The following is a 22,630-nucleotide window of genomic DNA, read 5'->3' as shown; positions in this document are numbered from 1 at the left end:
CCCACCCCCCCCCCAACCCCCCCCCCCCAAAGTAAAGGCTATCCATTCTGTAGATCTGTGACAGAGCACCTGTGTACTACATATGTGATGGTGAAGTATGTTAAAAATGACAAGAATATCACATCATTCTCCTCACCTCTTCTCTCCTTATCCCCCAATCCCTCAGAGACTTTACACCACAGTCATTAAAATGGCCAAAGTATGTGGGCCACCAACTGTATGCACACACCAATGGGTTTTCACTAGAGCATCTGTACAGTAAGCTCCTCAAAAATTAGCACCACTGAATCTCTCTTAATGAACCTTCACGTTTGTGTCTATCTCAGGATTCATTTTTTCCTTCAACTCAGTCTAAGAATTACTGACTAGCTTGCAGAGGCTATTGGAATTAGTAGTCTGATGGCACTGTTTTTCTCTTTGTATTTCTCTCTGAGATTAATGAAGTAACGATCAACAAATTATTCCAAAGGTATTTCTTTCTTTCTTGCACATGAAGTAAAAATAAAATCTGAAATAAAAATTTAACAACAGTTTATTGAAATATACAATCTTATTTATACATCAAGTATTTTTTGAATATAAGAAGCTAGAAAAATAGAAATCTCATCTTGAACCCATATAATTATTCCTGCAGTACTGCATAGAAAATTATGTTAAAATAAACATTTTTACCTTGAAAAGGCACAGTGCACTTTGCTTAACTAGACAAGTGAAAAGGAAACAAAGAATTCAGTGCAAATTTCTAAAATAAGCATTTTGGTTACATTTCCTATCATACACGATTTCTAAATGGTTAACAGGTCAGATCTTTCATATTCCAAAAGAGTTGATTTAAATTGAAAAGAAAGTTGAACATGCCCTTGCCTCTTCCTCTTGGAATTTAGTTTTCAGAAATGTCCTAATAAACTCTTCTGGAAGTTCTTGTTTGACTTGAAGTTAGGCAGAATGTATGGAAGCAAAGCATTTTTTTATTTCTTACCTAGAATGCTTCAAGTATATTTAAATTTTACAGAACATTTCGTCTATTTGAGGTATCTGTGAATCGTCTTCTGAGTTAAAATTTACAGAAATACACATTTATTATGTTCAAAATCATGTAAATTATCACTTTAAAAATTCTGTAACAAAAAGTTACATACTAAAGTTTGGTAGTTTGATAAACCGTTATTTAAGTTAAAAACATCAGTCTGTGAATCTGACAGATCAGTTAAGGATCTCATTAGCATCCATTTCCTCCATGTTTTATGTGAACTTTGACATTTTTATTGAAGTTGACTTTACTTCGAGAGTCAGACTGCTCACAAGCCAGAGCTAGGTGATATCTTCTGGACAATAGGTCAGGGTTGGACAAACCCATTCAAATCAAGCTCAGTGAAATAGTTCTTACAAAAAAATGGGTATGTCCTAAGAAAAAGTTAACTTTTTTTTTTTTCATTTTAGATAATTCTAAGTCTGAACAAATGTACTTTTAGTCCAAAAGAGCATTTCGCTAGATTTTGAAAAAGAAAGGAGAAAATTGTATAAAACATTTTGCTATGCAGCTTCTAAAGCTTGAAATTATAGCCAATAAAATCATATGTTCTGTTTAAAAACAGAGCAACTACTACAAAAAGGAAAATTAATACAAAATCAAGTAATTATTTAAGATTTGCTCAAGGATGCTGTTGGTCTGACCTTGCAAAATACTTAGGCAGGTGCTTAATTTTAAGCATGTGAGTCTCTGTGCCAAGAGAGATTTTTATGGCAAACACTAATGCACAAATATTAGTTAGACCGGCTCTTCCACTTCAAGATAAGCATGGACGTAAGTGCTTTGCTGGATATGGATCAGGATGCTCAGCACCTAACAGGACTTTAGGCGCTGATCCAGCAAAGCACTTACCCACACGAACAACACTGCTGACTTTAAGAACACTGCTCATGTGCTTAACATTAGGCATGCTCGTAAGTGCTTTCCTGGAAGGGCCCGATAGACCAATAGTGTATAAGCTATAAAATTTGAAGCACTGTATGTTTAACACACCGCATATTTAACAATGTTAATCTGCTGAGATTTGCTTTTTCTTGGAACAGGGCATGTCTAACTTCAAGCATTTATTTTCAGAAAGTGCATAAAAAAAGCCTTTAAAAGCTGCTTTGAGATTATGGCAAGTTAAAATAATATTAGCGAGTCTCCTTATGCTCCTTTCACTTCTTCTTTGGACGTCTTTGTGCAGGCATCTAAAAAGAAAAGAAAACCCTAGGCATAAGCATTAATCTATTCAAATAAGCACCCATGCTTTTAGTTTCCCTCTAAAAACCATAAAGTCATATGCAATTGAACATGTGAAAGCAAGCATCACTGAACGCTTCTAAATTTCTGAGCTGAAGGCAGATTCTGCCAACTGTGCCACCTTTTCTACCGAAAAAAATCAAATCACCAATTGTCACTTCTACAAATAGAACTAACTTTACTATGTAATACTGAAAATGACGTGCAAGCCCAACCCCGACATATCCCCAAGTCAGTGCTGGTATTTCCGTATGAAGTCTTCCATGCTCAGTGATGTTAATCTGTTTGCAACATGAAGTCTTAAAAGAGTTGGACTCTAAGAGCTGCTTAATCCGAAAACAACAACTATAAAAGCATCACAACTCATCAGTTATTTACATGAGCATGTAAAGACAGCATGTTAATCCTGAAAAAGAAATAAAGTAAGACCATATTTCTGTAACGGCGCTGGCATATTGTCTCATACTAAGCTAACCAAGCAAGAAATAGCAAAGCAGCACTTCATAATGACCTAGTGCTACTGCTGGCTAGTCATAGTAACTATATTTAAATCCTCGTTGTGGTAGGAAATATTGTTTTATGTATTTGGCACCACATGTTCTTCATAACATCTTACAGCTACATGTTAAGGAAGTTTCAAAGTTACTAAATGTATTTCATTCTTTCCTAAAGGGAAAAGAGTTTTTGTTGTCACGTGAAAGCTATAATGGCTCTTGGAAATGGCTTGTGCTCTTTTGTCATGCACAAATTTCTGCTCAACCAAAGACACAGTTGCTAATAAAATTACTGTTGTTGTAAGTTACGGTGTAGCTGACAGCTGAGGTTGAGATGTGACATGCTAAAGCACAAGGTATCCATGCACAGAGGAAGAATTCTGACCAGTCCTTATGTGTAGCGATGGATGTGAAAGTCATGGCTGGAGAAAGAAAGAACAAATTTGTACCCCATATTCAGAAGCCATGACAAAACCTCCCATCTGTATCAGGATTGTCCTTCTGCCCTAAATTCTGACCAGATTTTTTTTTTTTTTTCTTAGAAGAAGCATTCTCAAACTGTTCAGTCAATGAAAAGATGAATTTCCAAACTTAATTTCACAAAACCTTTGAACTATTAAAAACCCCAAACCTGAAACTAGCACATTAAAATATTCAGAATGAGAGATACAAACATGCATCTGTCCCACCTCACAGCTCCTGTTTCTACCCTAACTCTCTCCCATTCTTGGTTTTCCACTGAAACATCCATCCCATGCTCGCCTGCTTGTCTTCCCAACACCTTCCAGTGCTTGGAATTGTCTTTCAGTTAATAGATACACAATTCCTTTAATCTCATTTACCAAAGCACTCCCTAAGATGCTGCTTATTGCACAAAACTTCTACATTAACACGACAGTAAGTGCCTGTTTGCTCTTTTTTTCATTTCATTACATTACATTATCCTGCACTTTGGTGTTTTTCAACAGGACTGCAGTTCCTCAGTCTGGGCTCACCACATGCTAGTTCTTCCCAACTCACAGGAAGAACCCATTGGATAAGCCAGTAACTGCTACTACAGCACCGGTCTTCACTTATAGCCCAGACAAGTAAGGTAGGAAAAAAAGCAAGATGGCGATCCCAAAGGCAGTGCACATCAAAACTATCGTGACGCCTTCTATTATTTTTTAAACTTGTCTCAGAGTTAATATCAGAACAGGAAATTCTATCGACAGGACTGCTGAAATTCTGCTCAAGACAGCTGAACAGCAAGGCAGTGTGGCATAGCAGGAGTTTCTCTATGGCCCCACACAGCACTTCCCACTTGTGTTCCCTACCTTTCTCTACCCCTTATATTGTTTAGAAAGTTTACATTCATGAGTGAAATTTTATTAAAGCACCAAATGACTTGGGAGAATGATTCTAACTGAAAAATCAACAAAGTGTCTGCATCTGAATCACATACTCAAACACTAGTACAATGGACGGACTTCCAGAGATAGGGAAGACATACTATTGATTCCTCAGAATGTCTGAAAAGCATTTTTCCTAAGGAATGCCATTTTGGGTCTAGATAAACCACTTCAGACCTTTTTTTTTTTTTTTTTTTTTTAAATGGAAGCATTAACTCTACACTTGCTCCTACCTCAGTCCAGTTTCATTGGGAAGGCACCCACATTTGAGAATTAAGTACCTCTGTAATCAGAGATAATTCCATAGATTTCCAAATATTTTCCTTTATCTGGAATTCTAACTGTACTGACTTCTCCATTTACAAACATAGCTTTGAAAAAACACTTCTGAAAGGCATACAGACCCCTCCCAAAACTGCAATTTCAAAACAGCATACAAGGCACGGCATGTTTTTTCATTCATTTCTGTTTGGAAAAGAATGCCACAGAGCTCTTTAACTTGACAGACACCACTGCAATCCAAGGGTTTTAAACAGCAAGCATGTCAGCCTGCAGTGGAACAATGGCATAGTTACCAAAAATGGATCAACTCACAGTTTCTCTCAAAGTCCCCAGTATCAAGGGATGCAAGGAGGTTCTCCACTGAGCTTAAGTAGCAAAGAATGATGTATTTTAAGATTCCCTTTCTAAAACATTGTAGCGCAAACAGAGTAATGGCTCAGTGCAAGAACTCCTGGAGGAAATCAGATGTTAGTATTGTGCAGGACTGGCTAGGTCTATACAAATGATCCCAGTAACTCAATTCTGTGATCAGGGAAATTGCAATATAGCAGATACCTATACACCTCTGAATATATGGGAATACTCTCTAATAAGGAAAGAACACACCCAAGAGTGAGTTGTATGTTTTAAGTAATAGACAAACTTTGTGCATGTCTTCATAATGCTTACCTAAGACACTCAGAGTTAAGCTTTTGAATTACACATCCAGCTCCACATAGGCTTTTTTAAACCCCCCCACTTTTGACTTTAAATAAATCTTTCACTAATTATTTTGGTAAGGACCTACTGACCTTGGAACTGAACATAAAATAATTCTATATTGCTATGTGTTAAGAGATTTATCATTTAAGCCTGAAATGATGTTGTAATTCTTCAAGGATTAATATTTATACACAGGAAAATACCAAAAGCCCACAAGAAATATCCTGAAGCCTAACCCAATTCTTGAAACATACAGCAAACACCACAAGCACGAATTTGTTACATAAAGTACTTTATTGCATCACATGGATGTTGACATTTATTGCAATTTGTTTCTAGCATCTTCAAAACAACCAAAATCTGAATATAGACAATATCTTTGCCTCAATAAATTGCAGTGCTTATCTCAGCACTTAAGATTTGGGTCAACGTAAAAATCTGATGATGCCATCCTATTCTGGTGTTAAACTGAGTAAAAATCTCCAGAGAGTCTCAAAAAATAATACTCCTAAAGAACAAAAAAACCTCTTCTTTAAAACTTATCACAGGAGAGGACATGTCTCCAGCCCACAACGGAGTGCAATGGAGAAAACTCTGCAGTGTTCTTGACTGAGCTTGCTCTAGAATACAAGGCAGTACAGCTTTGCTGTATGCTACATGCTAATTCCAGGCTGGAATTTCTTCATGGTACTACCTTGTCCCACTGAGACAACAGCTCTGTCCCACACTAGCTTGCAGATCTCTTCATTGCACTACACCATGAACATTAACATGCCCTGCATATATACGTAACAAAAAAACTCCAAGAGACATTTTTAGCTTAATGTAAAAATAAACACCGTATAAAACTTTTCCAAAAACAAGTGTTTATTTTGATGCCTTAGGTTTGGAGCTAAAGAAAGAAGAAATGGATTTCATTCCACTCTTATCAACTTTGGCCAGAGCCTTCTGAGCTGCAGTCATCTTGCTGTTTGCCTGTAAATGAAATGAGAAGTAGAACAAGTTAAAAAGCATTTTTGTAGGAGGGAAGTATAAGCTACAAATTTCTAAATACAGAAGTCAAACAAGAAGTTGAATTGCTTTTTTAGTATACAGCAGCAAAGATAATTTTATGCAGGCTTTAAATTGTAGGGGAAAAACCTTACAAAACAAATTTGAGATTATTCAATCAGAGAAGTACTTGTCATAAATTGCTTAACCTCAGACAAAGGCAGAGAATCAATTACAAAGACAAGGAGGTGAAACATCTTTGCCTTCTGCAGAATGAGATATCCCAACTCAAACGTTTACTTTGGGATAATCCCTGAGTGTACATTAAGAGGAATAATGCATGCAATATAACAGATGCATACTGTACCCTCCGACTCAATCTCATGATTATGCTGTCAGCAGGCTGAATTACAGCCTTGCATTACAGATGATGAATAATTCACACTGATTTATTATCAAAGTCTCTATGTGCAGTGAAATAAAGGGAAAAGAGATGGAAGAGCTAAGAAGGAAGAAGGTAACCAACATTTGCAAAGCACTTTGAGGCCACTGGGACAACTTCCCAGACTTTTACACCTAAAACACATTTTATGAGCCACGTTTTATAGAGCTGACCTCTTTTCTTTCTTACATTTTAAAATGTTGTGTTTTAAATCTCTAGCTGTTTTACCTATTAAGAAAACTTTGCATTGACCTTTCTTTATGACATTTCTCAGTCTACAGGACTTCACAATTACACTACTTGGGATCAGCTAGAAGGTTACGGACAGGATGGAGATACGCAACTGCAGTATGACTGTCTGTGTTACTGTACAAACAAAAACACTGCCAAAGTATTAAGAAAAAAAAAGAGTAGTAAACTGTACGGAGTCCAAGAGCTATCTTTTCTTTCCCAGATTCTCTCATCAATGTGCTTCGTTATTTTAGAAGTAAATCATATTTAGCATTAAAAGGAATTCTCTCTCCTCAGTCTGTTTCTATCTTTATGCTCAGTTCAAAACCTGTGTGTACATAATAGAGAGAGGGGACAACATGCAGATTTTACACTATTTATTACCTCCACTTAGGGGGCAATCCTCTAAGTTCAAAACAAGTGTGTGTCCCAGATATGAACAATTCTGGGGGGTGCTAGGGAAAGAAGGAATCTATCTGTCACCAGCTGCTTCTCTTTGCAAAAGGATAAGGAGTAGTCAGCATTAGTCTGAAGGTCAAAGACCAGAACAGAGGGCCTTTTTAGTTCCCAATGGACTGCAGAAAGATTCATTTTCTTTCAATGCTCAGAGAAACAACCCAGTGCAAGCCTCATAAGCTTGGCACATACAGACAATCTATTTTTCACATCTCTGTTTCTCTCCTAGGAATGGTACAGTGGCAAGCACCACTGGACTCAGATTTGAATTGGCCTCCAAACTTGTGTTGGAGCTGGCAGTCAGCAAGCTCAGTGTTGATTTAACTGTATTAAATTGACATAAATAAGCACACAAGCAATATGTCTAGGTAAAAATACAGCCTGTCTCAGCAGCCCTTGGAATTTAAGTGCATGTTGCCATCATTGTTTCTTTTTCAGATAACCAAAAGTTATCAAGTTGCTATCACTCAGACGTAGGATTTCTCATCTGAAGATCTCAAAGAGCTTTGCAAACATTATCTGAGAATCTTAACGTGTCAAAGTCTGCAAGGTTCACTGGTGTGTTCACCAATAAAATACAGTCAAACAGTAACAGTTCACAAGAGTTCAGAACGGGACATGAAGACCATCAAAATCAAATTAAACCTGAAAGTTCAAGATGATACAACTGCAGAAATCTGCCATTTGGCTTTCCCCCCCCCTCCCCCCTTCTTGTGTGTTTTGGAGGAGAGTAAAAGCGACTCTGTACTAATGTTGAGTTTTAATCTATGCTTTAACAAAACATGCATGAGTGCAAGGCTGGCTTACCTTTTTGTTTTTCAGATTGCTGTTGTTAAACTTAGTATAGTCTTCTTCTTCCACAGGGACATCTGATAATTTCCTTTTCTGAAATGTTAGAGTGATGAAGTTTCTCTGTCAACCACTTTTATGTGTACACACATGGAAGTTTAAAGCTCTGGCTTTATAAAGTAACCATAGCACCAAAACAGGACTGGCAATGAACAGAGGAATCTACAGTAACAGTGGAAGGTTTCTTTTTGTAATTGTCTTCTTTACACATGATTATATACCATCCCTAAAGTATTCAGAAGAGATCACTCAATGTCATAGGAAGCATTTTCTTCTTCCTAGCCTTTCTGAAGAATGACTTCACAGAAATCACTTTAATCTAGTTTTAATTTCCATGATTGTGTCTGTGGTGTCAGAGTCTAAATATTTAGAGAACCTTTATGGAGCAGCTGTTGGAAGTTAATTGTCTAGCAGCCAGGGAACCCAGACACTGGTCCCCACAGACTCATGGAACTGTGAAGGACCAGCAACTCCAGTGTTACATCTGCCAGCACGAGTGGATCGTCATCTAGGCAGTTACCTGTTCGTGCACAACCTCTAGAAGTGATTAGTTTCTACAGCTTGGCCACAACGAAGCACTGACACAGTTCTGCTGGCTGCTTCATCACTTGAATCCTACAGTACATTGAGAAGCTTGACTGTGCTTGTGCTGGGTGCTTTCTAACTTCAGAAATAATGGGAGTTAAGAGTCCTCAGCACTTCACATGATCAGCCTGTAAGAATGAATATTTCTTTCCATAAACTGTGAGCATGTGTTTAGTTTAAAGGTGAAAACTTTTGGTATGCTTCCAAAAGGGAAAAAAAGTATATAGTATTTTACAACACTGTATTTTTATTATTATTATATATCTGATATTACTACCCTGTCCTTAATATCCTGTGAAATCTAAGCTGTGGCCTTCCCAGGTCTTGTGCCAAAGAGAGTGATTTTGCAAGCAACTTGGATGGTACCGTACCATTTTAAGATCCTGTTTTATTCATTTTGTTTATGGTGCTTGTGATCTCCCTCCCAACCCCCTCCCTTCTGGCACAGAAGCCAGGTCTGCAGCTTAGATTTCTCAGCTCTTAGAACCAGATCCAACAGCAGCCTTCTCTTCTGATTTCAATGGGATCTGGATCAGTCTCTCTGGGAGGCTGTTTACTGAGCTGTGATTATATTTTCAAATGACAATGTAATGAATAATGACTATTCTCCTCTTTTTGGAATCTGATAAACAAGTTTTTAAAACTTACAATAAAATGTTTGCATTTCGGAAAAGCATTTGCTGTTCAGTTGTAGCAGAGCCTACATATCCTTTGTAAGCTGTTAGTGTCTGCCAATGGCCAGACTTGCCTATGCTGACAAACTGGACAGTATAATGACTACAACACAAGATCAACGGCTTACAATTAATGCAGATAACATGTATTTTTGATTTAATCATTAAACCACAATGTCCAGACTTTACCCAGTCTACTTGATATTACAAGAGAGAATCCATCATAGCTTTTCTGTCAAACATTGAAGTTTCTAAATCTCTCCTCCCTTCAGAATTTAACACCATTTCTAAACATGTAATTACTTTGCTATATGAGGAAATATGTTAGACCCTTATTTGCAAAAATCATATACTATGTCTGTCGATATACCTTGCCCTCATAAAGAGAAATCTCAATGCAAAGCGAGTAAGAAATTACAAAGTGAGTAAGTATGGTCTAAAGGAGACTACAGATTTTAGTGTACAAGTCTGCCTTGCTCCTCTGAGGTTGTAAGATAAAGGAGAGGTTTAAGCACTGAAGTTGCAAAGACTTAAACTCAGACACATCATGCACACCTTGGTCAGTGCTCTGAAAATTAATGGGATACTCAGTAAGATTTCACTGCCCAGCAACTGAACGGTTCTAAGCCTCGTTTCCTCTGTAACCCAACTGCTGAAATAAACCTATTTTTAAAAATAGATTCTCAGAACTATCCCAATAGTATAAAAGCTATTCATACAGAATATGTAATGTACATCACATGTCGTTTAATATAGTTGTTGTAACATGCTTATACAGCTAATGAATATCAGTTGGCTCCTGATGTGTGTTTAATATTTCTTACAATACATAAAGATAATTCTTAACAGAATCAAAGGGCCAAGTAACTGTGCAGCCAGAACAACTGTCCAACCACATGGAAATAACTTATATCCATGGATATACATTGGAGAACAAATGCTATTAATAACAGTAGGGCCCAATTATTCCTGCATGTGCTAGCTGACATACGGCTTAACAAACAGTCACTGAACCAGCCAGAAATGAGGTTATTTTAGACTGTGTTTCGGTAAGTAGCAGGGACTTTGCAGGAAAGGTCATTGTAGTAAGTAACCTAGTTTCAGTAGACACAGGGTGCCTCAGTTTAAATTAAATGAAAAGGAAAATCAGAAGTGGGGCTCTTGATCCCACAGGGGCAAAATTTGCAAACCGTTTGCCTTATTTTCAAAAGCCAAAGCAAAGGACTTGATGCGTGGGGAAGACTCTTGGAATGCAAAAGAGAAAGATGAAATATGTAATTTTGGATCTCTTACCTTAACAAAGTGAAGAATTTTGAAGCAAAGAGCTTCTCAAACTAAACTAGATGAATACTCCCCCACACATACACTCACACAGATGCACACATTTTCCATCCCCCTCAAGTAAAAAGATAGTAGTAGTAAGCAAAAATCTAAAATGAACAGGGAAAAAAAAAGGCATAAAGAAAAGATATTTGTTTTAGGCGTCAGGTAATACAGGGATAAAGTGAGAGCTGCCAAAAAGTCAAGCTGAGTTAGACCTTGGAAAGGAAATTAAAACAAATAGTAGAAGGTTGTTTAGCCACAGAAGCAAAAATGGAATCTAAAAAGCAAGGCTGCTACAAATTAATAGATATTAAAGCTAACCTAGGTCTAGCCCTAAAATGGAATAAATCCTTTGCCTCAGTAAATCATTTTCAGTGAAGATGAAGAGGTTAAATTCAGGGTTAAATTCAGATGAAGAGTAAAGAAATCACTCTGTTCAAAATAGAAGTAAAACTCAATATGCTGACACTGTTGGGAGACTGCCTCAGAAATCACAAGTCCAGGAGCAAAACCTGGCAACTGTTTTACTAGATAGGGACCACATTGCCGCAGAATAGCAAAACACCCATCTATTTGTAAGGGGGAAGAAAAAGTTATAGTAGGCTTCAGCAGAATGGAAGCTGTGGGTGTGTGAAAGAAGGAAGAATAATTAACGACACGGAGTAAATGAGAACTAAATGTAGGCAATACCTACTCACTTCTTTTTTTCCACAAAGATAATACAGTTTCTGGTGACAGAAAATGTAAGGGATTGCCAGAGGATTTGACATGGTGCCACTTAAGCAATGGAAATGAAAGAAGATGAAGATTGCATAAGAATTTTAAGGTACGTAAGAAACTGTGTGAAAGGGAAACAAAGGCAAGTAATGCAGAAAGGGATGTCATAGGGATGGATGAATATTACAAGTGGAGTGCCATGAACAATACCTATTCAAAATGTTCGTTAATTGTTAATTAAAGATAACAGCATGCTAACGTTCACTGAATATAGACCACTGAGTAGCATTGTGAATACCTAAAGAGCTTGTAACACTGTGAAGGAAAAGCAAAAGAACCTTTAAGACTGGAAACATTATAAACAGATGAAATGTAAAGAAGTATAAGGTCGTGTATATAGCAACTACCTGCATGAACTTCTAGTATAATCTGAATGCTGATCCCCTAAGAATTGCAGTGTAGAAAAAAAAAGACCTGTGTGTCTTAACTGTTCACAGCATGACTATCTGCTACACCACGCAGTAAGAGAGGCAAATGGGATTCTAAGAAATAATGAGATAAAGTACTTCTAGTTAAGACCAGAAGGGATTAATGCCACCGTATCGTATTGGTAAAGATGTTACCATGAAAAATTATATCTGATTCTGGTCACCTGTTTTCAAACAATTGAATTCACCTTGGAACAGGTGCAAAGAAATGTTCCCACAATGATAACGGAATGGAGGAACCATCTTCCACAACCATGTTTGGCTTCACAAAATGAAAACAGAAGGATATATATTTTCCCTTTACACACTGAGAGAACTTATGTTAGGGAGGGAAAAGAGCCATTTCAATTAAAACAAACAATGATAATGTTAGCACAAAACCCCAAGGGAATAAATTGGCCACGAATAAATTCAAGGTGGAATTTACAGGAAGGTTTCTGAGCATCAGAGGAATGAGGTTATACAACAGTCTTCCAAGAGAAGTAATGGAAACAAAAAATCCTAATGAGACTTACAGTGGAGAATGGTCATTGTAGGAGAAATTATCCAACATGGTTGTCTGGGAATCCATGACCCAGGAGGTCCCTTTCAGGGTCCTCATAAATTACATATGAAAGAAAACCTATGAGGTCATAGTGTCCCATCAACCTCAATAAAACTAAATGAGCAAAACACAAAAGAGAAGACTGCTGACCAAAAACATAAAATAAGTCTCTCTCCCTCCCCTTTTTTAAACAGCAAAACCAACCAAAATATTGCTTAATATAAAATATAAAAGTACCTGGTAATGTTCTCGTGTTATTTCAGACTGTGTTTTTACAAGGCCAATTTACTCATTGTATTGCACCCAGTGCTTGGCCTAGTTCAGTTTTAATAATAATTCAGAGAAACTAGCGTACAACATACTATATCTTTTAATATCTTTCTCCTTTATGTTCTCCTACCTTCAATGGTGGCTCTGGTGCAGGGCTTGTAAGTTCTGGGAGACTGCAGAACAAAAAACTTTATGTTATAAATTTAGACAGCTGAATGGCCCAAATTTTAATTCCTTTCCCACAAAGGTTGCTTTGTGTATCAGCTGCTCACACATGGCATATGTTTGCAAAAAAGTGGCTCATGGACCCTGCCTGTATTTCTGACTTAGACAACTGAAAAGAGCCAGGCACCACGAAGAAAGATGGGCTCTTTAAAAAAAAAAAATCTTAGATTGGGCAGCTGTAACAGGAGAAACCCACCTTACTTTTGAAAACTTTGGCTTTATTAGTAAGATGATTTTACAGAGCACATAACACCTCTGCAATCAAACCGTTAAGACTGTTAAGATATGGGACTTCTGAGGTGTAAACTGCGCACTTCTTCTGTAGGCCACAACAACAGAACACAATGAACAGAACTGAATGGAGGGGAAAGTACATGGTCCCAGTGATGCCCCAAGCAAATGCTGCTGCTGGATGAGAACACCAGCATGAGGACACGCTCACCTTACAGATTTAAGTATAAACTAGCACGGGTTACATACGTGAACTCAAACCCCACACCACTGAGTGAATGGGGAAAATCGTATTATTCACTGTAACTTTGATGACCAAACATCAGCATTCAATAGAAGTGACCAAAAGGATATTAATGCATGCCACATAAAACTAGCAGCTAGCCGGAACAATACTTACCCTAAGTATTTTGACAGCTCCTTACTCAGATCTTCAGGAATATATTCTGATATTAACCCGTGGGCATACCGTACATAGTCTCCAGAAACAGGACAGGGAATGAAAAGAAGAAGAAAAAGAACATTCACATTATATAGTCATGCTGTCTTAGCCATGTTGTATGCACTACCATAAATCATAAGGTTGAACTAACAGTAAGAGACTTCTAATGGATACACTGTGATGGTTCTCTGTGTTGAGTAGTTTATGTTACATGACACTTGTAGGTTTATTTAAAAAGTAAAGACTTACTACACTCACTTTGTCAGCACATGTTATTAATATCTGCTGTATGTACTTTACAAAAGCTGTTCACTTTCTGAGAATACTAGATATCATGTATTTTTCCGAATAAATTAAATTTTAAAAACCTGCAAAAGTAAAAAGCTGACTCAACAGAACATGCAATCATTAATTTTAAAGCATCTGGATCTTACAATTATTTGGCAAGCGCTTCAGTACTAAAGTACATTTTCTGGCTTCAACTGAAAACAATTAGATGAGACAATGAGTCTATTTCAAAGTCCTGTACTTAATTTCAGTACTTTACGGAAAATGCCAAGGCCTATCTAAACATCACTGGCAGGACAGGATAATTATCTGTGGAAATATGAACTACTAGAAGCTGTTTTCAGTACAGGGCACTCCTGCTATAAATGTTTTTTTCTGAGAGACAGGAAAAAAAAAGTGACCCTTTTATAACATGAAGTCCTACACCAGATCTTTTCCGGTCACGTTCTACACTCACACTTACTGATCATGGGCTGGAACTTTCAAACTTGCTGTTGTTGGGGCTGCTAGGGAGTAACTTTATCCGTGCACAGGAAGTATTTGCCAGACACACATTAAGCTAAAATCTCACCTCCAAATTCCATCTACAATAGGCCAGCTCTATCTTTTTGTATGACTGCACCCTTAGAGAGTTAAGAGGTACATGGTAAACTGGCCTCAGGGTAGTGAAGAGCTATTTTTTCTGCATCAGAGAGTTTCCTCCTTTTTTTGAATATCTAAAAAGCCCAATGCAAATGGGCACTGAAGCAGAAAGCATTAACAAACTGACACCAGCATATGCATTTCAATTGGACTAGCATCAAACTCACAGTATCTCCTGTCTGCACTTCTCTTCCCTCCACTGCCTCAATTCATCAAGACTTTGTCACTCCCTAAGCCCATTTTAGGGTCAGGAGAGAAGAAGAGAAGAATAAATAATTTCAATCCAAGACAACTTCACCTCTGCACTTAATATGACCAATTTATCTCTTAAGAAAAATACTTCCGTCATTTCACTCTTTGCATTATGACACTGAATGGTGAGGCCAGATCAACTGCTATTATAATCCAAATACAAAATCAATTTTCTTTATATTTCTGCCCTGAAGGAATCTTCACTGACTTCCTTTACCAATTTTAAAATACCACTGTTTGCCTTCCAGGTACTCTGGTCTCACCTTAGCCTTGCTTTGTTATTAACCTCCTGTCAAACACCAGGAATACTTGTACACCTCCCTTCTTTGTCTTCCTAGCGAAATATTCAGGTTTCCTATGTTGAATCCTCCCTCCTTTCCCACTTGCACTCATTATATCATCCCAGGTTTTTGCCCTACAACATCTGTAAAAGCTAACTACAATACCCATCTATTCATGAGGTAGTGAAATTTCATAATACCCTTATGCAAGAAGAAATTCTCTACCAAAATAAATTGCACTGTCATGGCAGTGAAAGGATCAGACAAGAAAATTAGGCTTATTAAAAATAAGTGTTGAGTAAGGTCCATTTGACTTCCTGTCATTCACCTTGCTGTATACAGTGGGACTGCCTCCAAAACTTACCTATTTTTAAACCCTGGTATTCCCTACTTGAATGCTGCTCTTTTAAATCTATACATCTAAAAAGAAAAGTATATGCATGTTTTTGTAAGTAAGCAGGAAGGTGGAAAAAACACTACAGATTAGCTATTTGATTACTCATTTCAGAGATAAAGTATTTAGGCATAGTCAAGACTGTCAGTGTCAGGACAGGACAATTTTCCATTTCTTTAAAGAAGTAGGGGTAGGGAAAAAGGGTAAAAAGCTACTGTAAAGTTAAAGTAACTTACAAATTTTGCAGCTTTGTCTCTCTTTAAAAACCATATATTACAATCCCTGTTCTATAAAACTGTCGAGCTGCCTCTTAAATCTCATTTATGTTGTTTCCTTTGATATCATTACTTGGTAACTCATTTTCCACTTCGTCAGCAAGTTGCTTTGTTTTCCTTATTTTTCAATGGCATGCAGACTTCTGAATGTCTTAGTAATCAGAAACAATTTGCCTTTGTTTGTTTTGTTCCGAACCTTTCTTAATTTCCATTAACGTCCACTTTCAGGTTTCTCTACACAACTTCATATCCCAGTGACATTCAGGATGCTGCCCTCCCCAGCAAAAGGGTGACTAGAAGCAAGCAGGATCACTCCAGACTTTTTGGTACCAGCACTGTCACTTTCAGAGAGATTTAATATACATACACTGTTGAAGTTTTTGCCCTGAATAAGTGTGCACACGTATTCTGTCCATTTGTCACATAAAGTAATGTTTAGTCTATGACTGTGTCTTCCTACCATCCTTTTTCTTTTAGGAGACTTCTATCAACAGCATTTGCATACTAATAAAAAAATAGTCTTTTCTAATACAGAGACTTTTATTGTGTGGATACTCATACATATTACGTATGGTCTCAGTTCAGTAAAGCACTTCAGCATATATTTCACTGAGAAAACATCTTCTCTGTAAACTAAGGAGAAGCTAAAAGAACCCCAGTTGAGATCTAATGTCAATGCCACTCTGATGAAGATACCAAAGAACTCAAGAAACGTCAAGAGACGCAGCCACAACGTGTATGGATTTTTCTGTGCAAGGAATACATTTACTGCAGAGACCAGTTTCAGTCCACTTTAGATGCTAATCATGTGTTTTATCTGCAGGTATGCCGTTTCACAAAAACTGAATTCATTACAGCGCTTACAATGGTTAGTTTTCTTACCTTCTTCAGCATCTGTGATCTGTTTACCGCTGATAAATGTAGCTGCCTGTACCCTTTCACCTACAGATATATTGTTGCTTTTAAGTGCTTTCACTGTTTGATTGACCTATAGGAAATCACAGAAAGAAATGTCTATATCAGTGTTGTTATGCACATGTTAATGCAGTGACAAAGCTCTTGTAATTTTGTTTCAAGCATATAAAACACTCAAGTTATGGACTGTGGTGAAATTTAATATACATTTGTAATGACTAGCATATGAGCTCAAAAACGCAACAAAGCTAGGCCATTTTTGAACGTGTTGCCTTGGCAACACAGCACCAGTTTTGTGGCACCCTAAGATGCAATGAGCTTTTCAGATGTAACAGCCACCCTTATACAGGTGAGAAATACACCTGCTGGAAGAACAGAATGCCCCAACCCAGTTGGACTGCAAAGGCAGCCCTGATGGAAATCAAAGATTAAGAACATTACAGGGCACTGTGATACTGTACCTAACACAGAGATCACTGGCAAGGAAATTTTCAACACAAACAGGCGCCTGCTCAAACACTCAGGCATTCATTGGAAAGGAGATAACCCCTAGCTTCATCACTGCAGAAAGCAGACCAGATTTTCTGCTCATGTTGACTAATTTAAGGTTTCCCAGCCACATATGATGCATACAATCTTTTTCTACAAAGTAGCATCATAGTAGAGGCACATCTATGTGTAAAATTAGACATACCTTCTTTATACCAAAACACAGACAACACTGAACTTAGTCATAAGTTATTTCTTTTCAGCATACTGTACTGACTTCTTGAAGAGTGTGATGGGATTAGGATAGCAGCAACCGTATCAGGACTGTTATGAAAGACTCTGCCAAGACTTCATGAGGGATCACATTTACAGCACAAAACCAAGCTGGACTATCTGTCCAGCTTTAGGGCATGGCAGAATTTAAAAGTTGCAAGGAGAAACTCTTAAAGCCTTCCTCTGGTCCATTGGCAAAGCAGATAAGGCAAGAAATAAGCCCCTCACTTCGTGCAAAGCCTACAGAGCACAGCAATAAACTCAACTTCAGCTTCTTCTCCTGCCTCCCCACTTCAAATCTCTTTCACGCCAGCCCCATCAAAATGAGAAATGTAACAAACCTGCCATTTCTCTAATATCTCATCCCACTCCTGCATTCAGCAACTGTGGTGTGCTGTCTATCCTTCTTGCACAGGACATGTACTTTAACTGAGGGATGCCACATGGCTCAAATACAGATATGGACAAGCTAATCTGCATTTTCAATTTAAACATAAAGCAATTTAGAAAGCAAAATAGAAACATGATACCTTTTTCTTTAACCACTTCAATGTCTTCTCTTGGCTGTACTTGTGAAATTTGTGACTGCCAATCTCTGAGATAAAAACCAAGAAAGGGGAAGAAAGTCATGACTGGTTTAGATTGCATTTTCAATACACTTAAAATCTTCAGAGTTGTAGACAGAGCACGGAAGTTAATTTGCAGCTTGCACATGTTTGATATCAGGGCAAAAAGTTTCAAAAATATTGGAAACATGGAAAAATAAACAGACTGAGCTGATATGCACAAGTTTGAACAACCTAACAATCTTTAATTAGGCCCTAATCCAGCAAAGCTCATATTTTATTTATATATGGGTAATCTTGGGCTGCCTGAATTCAGTAAGGCTCTTCTCAAGCCCTTGTAATTTGCCAAACCTTCACTACCCTGTGTCACCAGACTGGTCATTGTAACTACACAGTTTGCAACATAAAACATTGTTTGCCTGACTGCAAAAAAACACACAAGCACCCACAACACAGTATCTTAAATCTTTGGTTTATGAATTCCAGCACCTAGTAGGGGGCCAGGAGAGTTGGGCAGGGAAGACAAACCATTTGCCCTTTCAATAATCTCTTTTCCTATCATTTCTCCGCTCTCATTTCACAGGGTGACTATTGCAGAAGTTTACTTCTATCCTCCTTTTGCATACTTTAATACAGTGTCAAAGGAAAATAAAGAGCTAAAATAATGAAACACACTCCTAGTGGGAGGAAGTACATGATTCATTTATGATTTATTGAGCAACATAAATTAACTCGATGACATAAGAATTTCAAAAAGTGTTTCCCCTGTGATAACTAGGGTACCACAAACATATGTGAGTCAGGATGCTGAGGCAAAGGAGAGAGAAAATTGCAAAAGCTCATGGAAATTTCAGGATAAAAATTATTGAGCTTTAATTCACAGTGCTCCATTTTAGAAACAGAACAAAATGCCTAGTAAGATTACACAGGAGATTTCAGAGCCCACTGTGTTTGAATCTATTTCTTTAACAGGTATTTCAATAGCTTTTAGTCTCCTGTATGCCGTTCCCATAAATACATACATCTGTTTCATGTCATTTACTGACCCAGTATCATATTCCAACACTAGGTTCATGGAGTTTCCTTCTCCCCTTGCAAACAACAACATTATTTATGATTGTTTCAGCATTTCCTTCTTTGGGGTTTATCTTGGCTCTTCCAAATTGCATACAAATATCTAACTATTATGTGCTCTTTGTGTATGCATGGTAGGGGGTACAGAGAGGTCGGGGAAAGCTGTTTACAAGATAAAGTTTAAGTCTATCTCAACACAACAGCTGTAGAAGAGTAAAATGCAAAAAATTCTTCAGAGGAAAAAGGAAAAAAATGCTAATATACACTTTGCTTCGTGAAGTTGATGAGTTGCAGGTAAAGTTGCAGCTGTGACATTACTGGCTGCAACCTTCAGGACTTTGAAGTTTCTAAATGGCTCTGAAAGAGGAGCAGCAGAAATTGGGGGAGACTGTCTGTATGCTTGAACCTGCTTCTCAAAGAGCTAACATGGTTTGGGCCAAGCACAGTGAGTACGATTCACGGATTCCTCTCTTATCGGAGAAAGTTCGAGGAAGGGACATCCTCCTGCCACCATCCCCCAGCCCATGAAAAGTAATTCTAGTCCAGATTCCCAGGCAGACTCCCCCACAACAGCATGATTCAGAGTGACTCAGTTAGAGAAAGGAAACGTAGAACTGTGAAGCCATTTTCATTAAAACATGTGAAAAATAATTACGCTGAACCCTTCAGAGATCACTTTGTTTGAAAACATTTTGTGTGCTTGACAGTTTTGACTATTAAACTCTAGAAACTGACAATATTTGAGACCTCTGAAGAATTAAAGTGAGTTATGAAAGTCACAAACTGCTGACAAAAGGATTCAATATTGGAACGTGGATTTAACATGTGATGCACATTTGATATTGGTGAGAGTTAGCGACTATGTTTGATAATATGAGTATATATTGGAAAGCCTTTTGTTCCCTAATGTGTCTGGTGCCTATAAAACTGGTCTGAGACATCTGGAAAGATTGGGTTTGAGAAATACAGATGGAATATAAGTGGTTCTACAATTAAATAATATGTTCAGCGATCGGGTAATCGCTATGTAGACTTGGAAGTTTCCCTGATGTATTGTTGAGCAAACTGCCTAAAGCACATTTTAACATCCATTTTCTCAGTGTTTTCCATAACTCAGAAACTCATATGGCCCCTTTTTTCCTACCTTCTGGGAATACAAGCTTGGCAATATTACTTAGTTATTCTAATCAGGTAAGTTTTCTTGGCTCTTCATGTTAATCACATCAGACAAGATCACAGTGCAGTTTTTGCCTTGCAAAATGAAACAAAGAGTAACGCTCTAGAACTGGGAGTTCATAACCCTTTCCTAATCCTTCTCTATTGTACTCTTTATCCAATCTTTGAATTCATTAGCAAACAACCTGCCTCACCCAGATTCAGCAAGCTGTAACACACCCTTTCCCCAACTACTAAAGCAGGTAAATGGGAATTTAATCCAGCAAAATGAATTTTCAGTGCCCTTCAACACTGAGACCAGGGAAAGTAGAGTTTCTGCTAATTCAGTAAGTGTAAACTGTGAGTGGTCTAGGGTAAGAATTTGTTATACAGATGTTAAAAGTCTTAAGATTAAATTAAGAGTGAAATAATTATGTTGTTGGGTTCTGCCAAATGGATCAGAGTCGCAGAAGACCGAACACAACAGATACTTCTTGCCCTAAAGCCCTGCTCCTTAAATGAGAAAGGCTATACAGTAGACAAGTCTTAGAGCTAGAAAAGAGTACATTAGTCATAATATTGATATTTTTTACAGGCAATAAAAGAGATGTGAATATGAAACACATAGAAAGGGAATGAACAGAACGGTGACCTGTGCATGACAGGCAGGCAAGCACTGATGTGTCTGTTGCATAACTGTAGGTTTGGCGTTCTAAAAAAACGAAAGAAATCCTAAGAGCAAGGCCTAATGTTGTTACTTTCAACCCAACCCAAACACGAACAAGAAAAGCAGCAGCAGGTACACGTCCAAGATTATCACATACAGCCAGAGCGTGCAAGCACACACAGCATTAATATCGACAGCAATCCTTGTCCATTACGTTTCAAAACAAACAAACAAACAAACGAAAAAAACAGGAAATGAAAGTAACTTCTTGAGCAGTTAATATCATTTGCTGGCAAAATGTCCCAAACTGATTGGTGTACATAATACATTATGAAAAGCATCAATACAAAAACCAAAACCAAGCAGTAAAGAATTTTCACTACTATCTACCAATACAGTTTATCAAACAATGCTCTGGTGGACAACAACCGCAATTATGATTTCAGAATGGATACAGAGGTTAGACTAAGATATAAGATCTTGTCTATGGCAAATCTATATACTTAGTTATTATTTTGCTGTTAAAAAGGAAACACTAATACCGCCCAGAGGCAGCATTGCTGTTTGGAGGAAGTGCCTCTTCAGAAAAATAACGCTGGCTTTGCCCTATATTCCTGTGCAGAGTTCTTAGTTTGACAGTCAAGAGAATCTGGCAGGATTTTTCACCTTCTGAGACAGAAGGGCAGAAGTTTAGTATCCCCTCTCTCACCCCCTGGCTCCTTAGCCAGTATTGGACAAGTTCTAGGGGACAGTAATTGCCTAGAAGTTTAATTTTAGTTTTTACTGGAAGCATTTATCACTCCATGGGAAGGCAAAAGTGGTTTTGTAGTTCAGATACATCTGTCTTAAAGAAGCCTTCTTGAAAGTCAGAATTCACCCTAAGAAAAGGGTTGCTTGCTCCCACTGATACTGAATGTAACTCAATGCTTTCCGAAGGTTCTTTTGGAAATCCAGGACAGCACATAACTCCAACTACCCCAGTCCCAGCAAAACGTAACAATTGTCTCACTGCCCAGATTTCCTGCTGTCTTGTTAAAGTGATCATTTTCAATGGAAACACGTCCTGCCCTGAAGTTCAAATTGATTCTTTTGGGGAAGTAACTGCTCTGTGTTAATGCATATGTACCATATCATACAGGAAATTTTGAGCTTGTACATCTAAATCCTTCAGGAAAAGCTCACAGTACCCTATCTTGATGCTCTATGCAGCCTAAAAGAGGTCTGGCATTTTACTCAGCAGCGTTTTTCTTCTTCTATCACCCTTCCTCAGCCTATCTGTAGAGGAACAGCTAGATATTTCTTCTTATATATATATCAACAAGGGCAGAGTGCTTCATGAGAGCATATTCCTAATATTTCTGACTTTTAATCTGTGTACCTCTACTACTTGGAGGTGCTCTGTACACATAAAGGGTCAGACAGTTAACGTTTTTTCACTTGGTGGTAGATTCAGTGTTCTCAAACTCCTGTACAGGTAGATCTCCACTATCAGAAAGTCAGCAAACAGAAGCATAATGCCCTTTATAGGACTGAACGTAAAAACTGAAGATTTGCATCTTTTGCAGGTCTGCCAAGCTGCGAAAATTATTATGTAATGCCCCTTTCTCTTCCCTAGAAAGTATATATTGTCCTCAAAATAAGAGCCCCCTGTACCAAAGGGAATTCTGGACAAAGCTTGAGGGCACTATGTATAGAATTGATACTTTGCTATTTTCTTCCATTCAGCTTTTCTCTCACATAGTTATGCATCC

General features: G+C 37.8%; 1 protein-coding gene across 7 annotated transcripts in view; it reads right to left on the bottom strand.

The window, feature by feature from the left end:
• Nucleotides 1-517: 517 nt before the first annotated feature.
• RNASEH2B (ribonuclease H2 subunit B) overlaps nucleotides 518-22,630 on the bottom strand; it is a 43,799-nt gene continuing 21,686 nt past the window's right edge. For 4 of the 7 annotated variants that reach the window (XM_040542682.1, XM_040542692.1, XM_040542702.1 and 1 more), the window contains exons 6-11: nucleotides 17,948-18,012; nucleotides 16,623-16,728; nucleotides 13,567-13,645; nucleotides 12,841-12,883; nucleotides 8,068-8,145; nucleotides 5,417-6,116 (exon numbers count right to left, since the gene is read on the bottom strand). In XM_040542682.1, coding sequence (XP_040398616.1) covers nucleotides 6,009-6,116; nucleotides 8,068-8,145; nucleotides 12,841-12,883; nucleotides 13,567-13,645; nucleotides 16,623-16,728; nucleotides 17,948-18,012 — 479 coding nt within the window. In that variant the 3' untranslated portion in view covers nucleotides 5,417-6,008. Of the gene's footprint in view, nucleotides 2,221-5,416; nucleotides 6,117-8,067; nucleotides 8,146-12,840; nucleotides 12,884-13,566; nucleotides 13,646-16,622; nucleotides 16,729-17,947; nucleotides 18,013-22,630 lie in introns of those variants that run through there. The other 3 variants (XM_040542721.1, XM_040542730.1, XM_040542741.1) reach the window with 2 other exon arrangements.

This window comes from Cygnus olor, chromosome 1, assembly GCF_009769625.2.
Source record: "Cygnus olor isolate bCygOlo1 chromosome 1, bCygOlo1.pri.v2, whole genome shotgun sequence".
Lineage (NCBI taxonomy): Eukaryota > Metazoa > Chordata > Aves > Anseriformes > Anatidae > Cygnus > Cygnus olor.
Note: the sequence above shows the minus strand (reverse complement) of the source record. Positions and strands in the feature narration are given on the sequence as shown.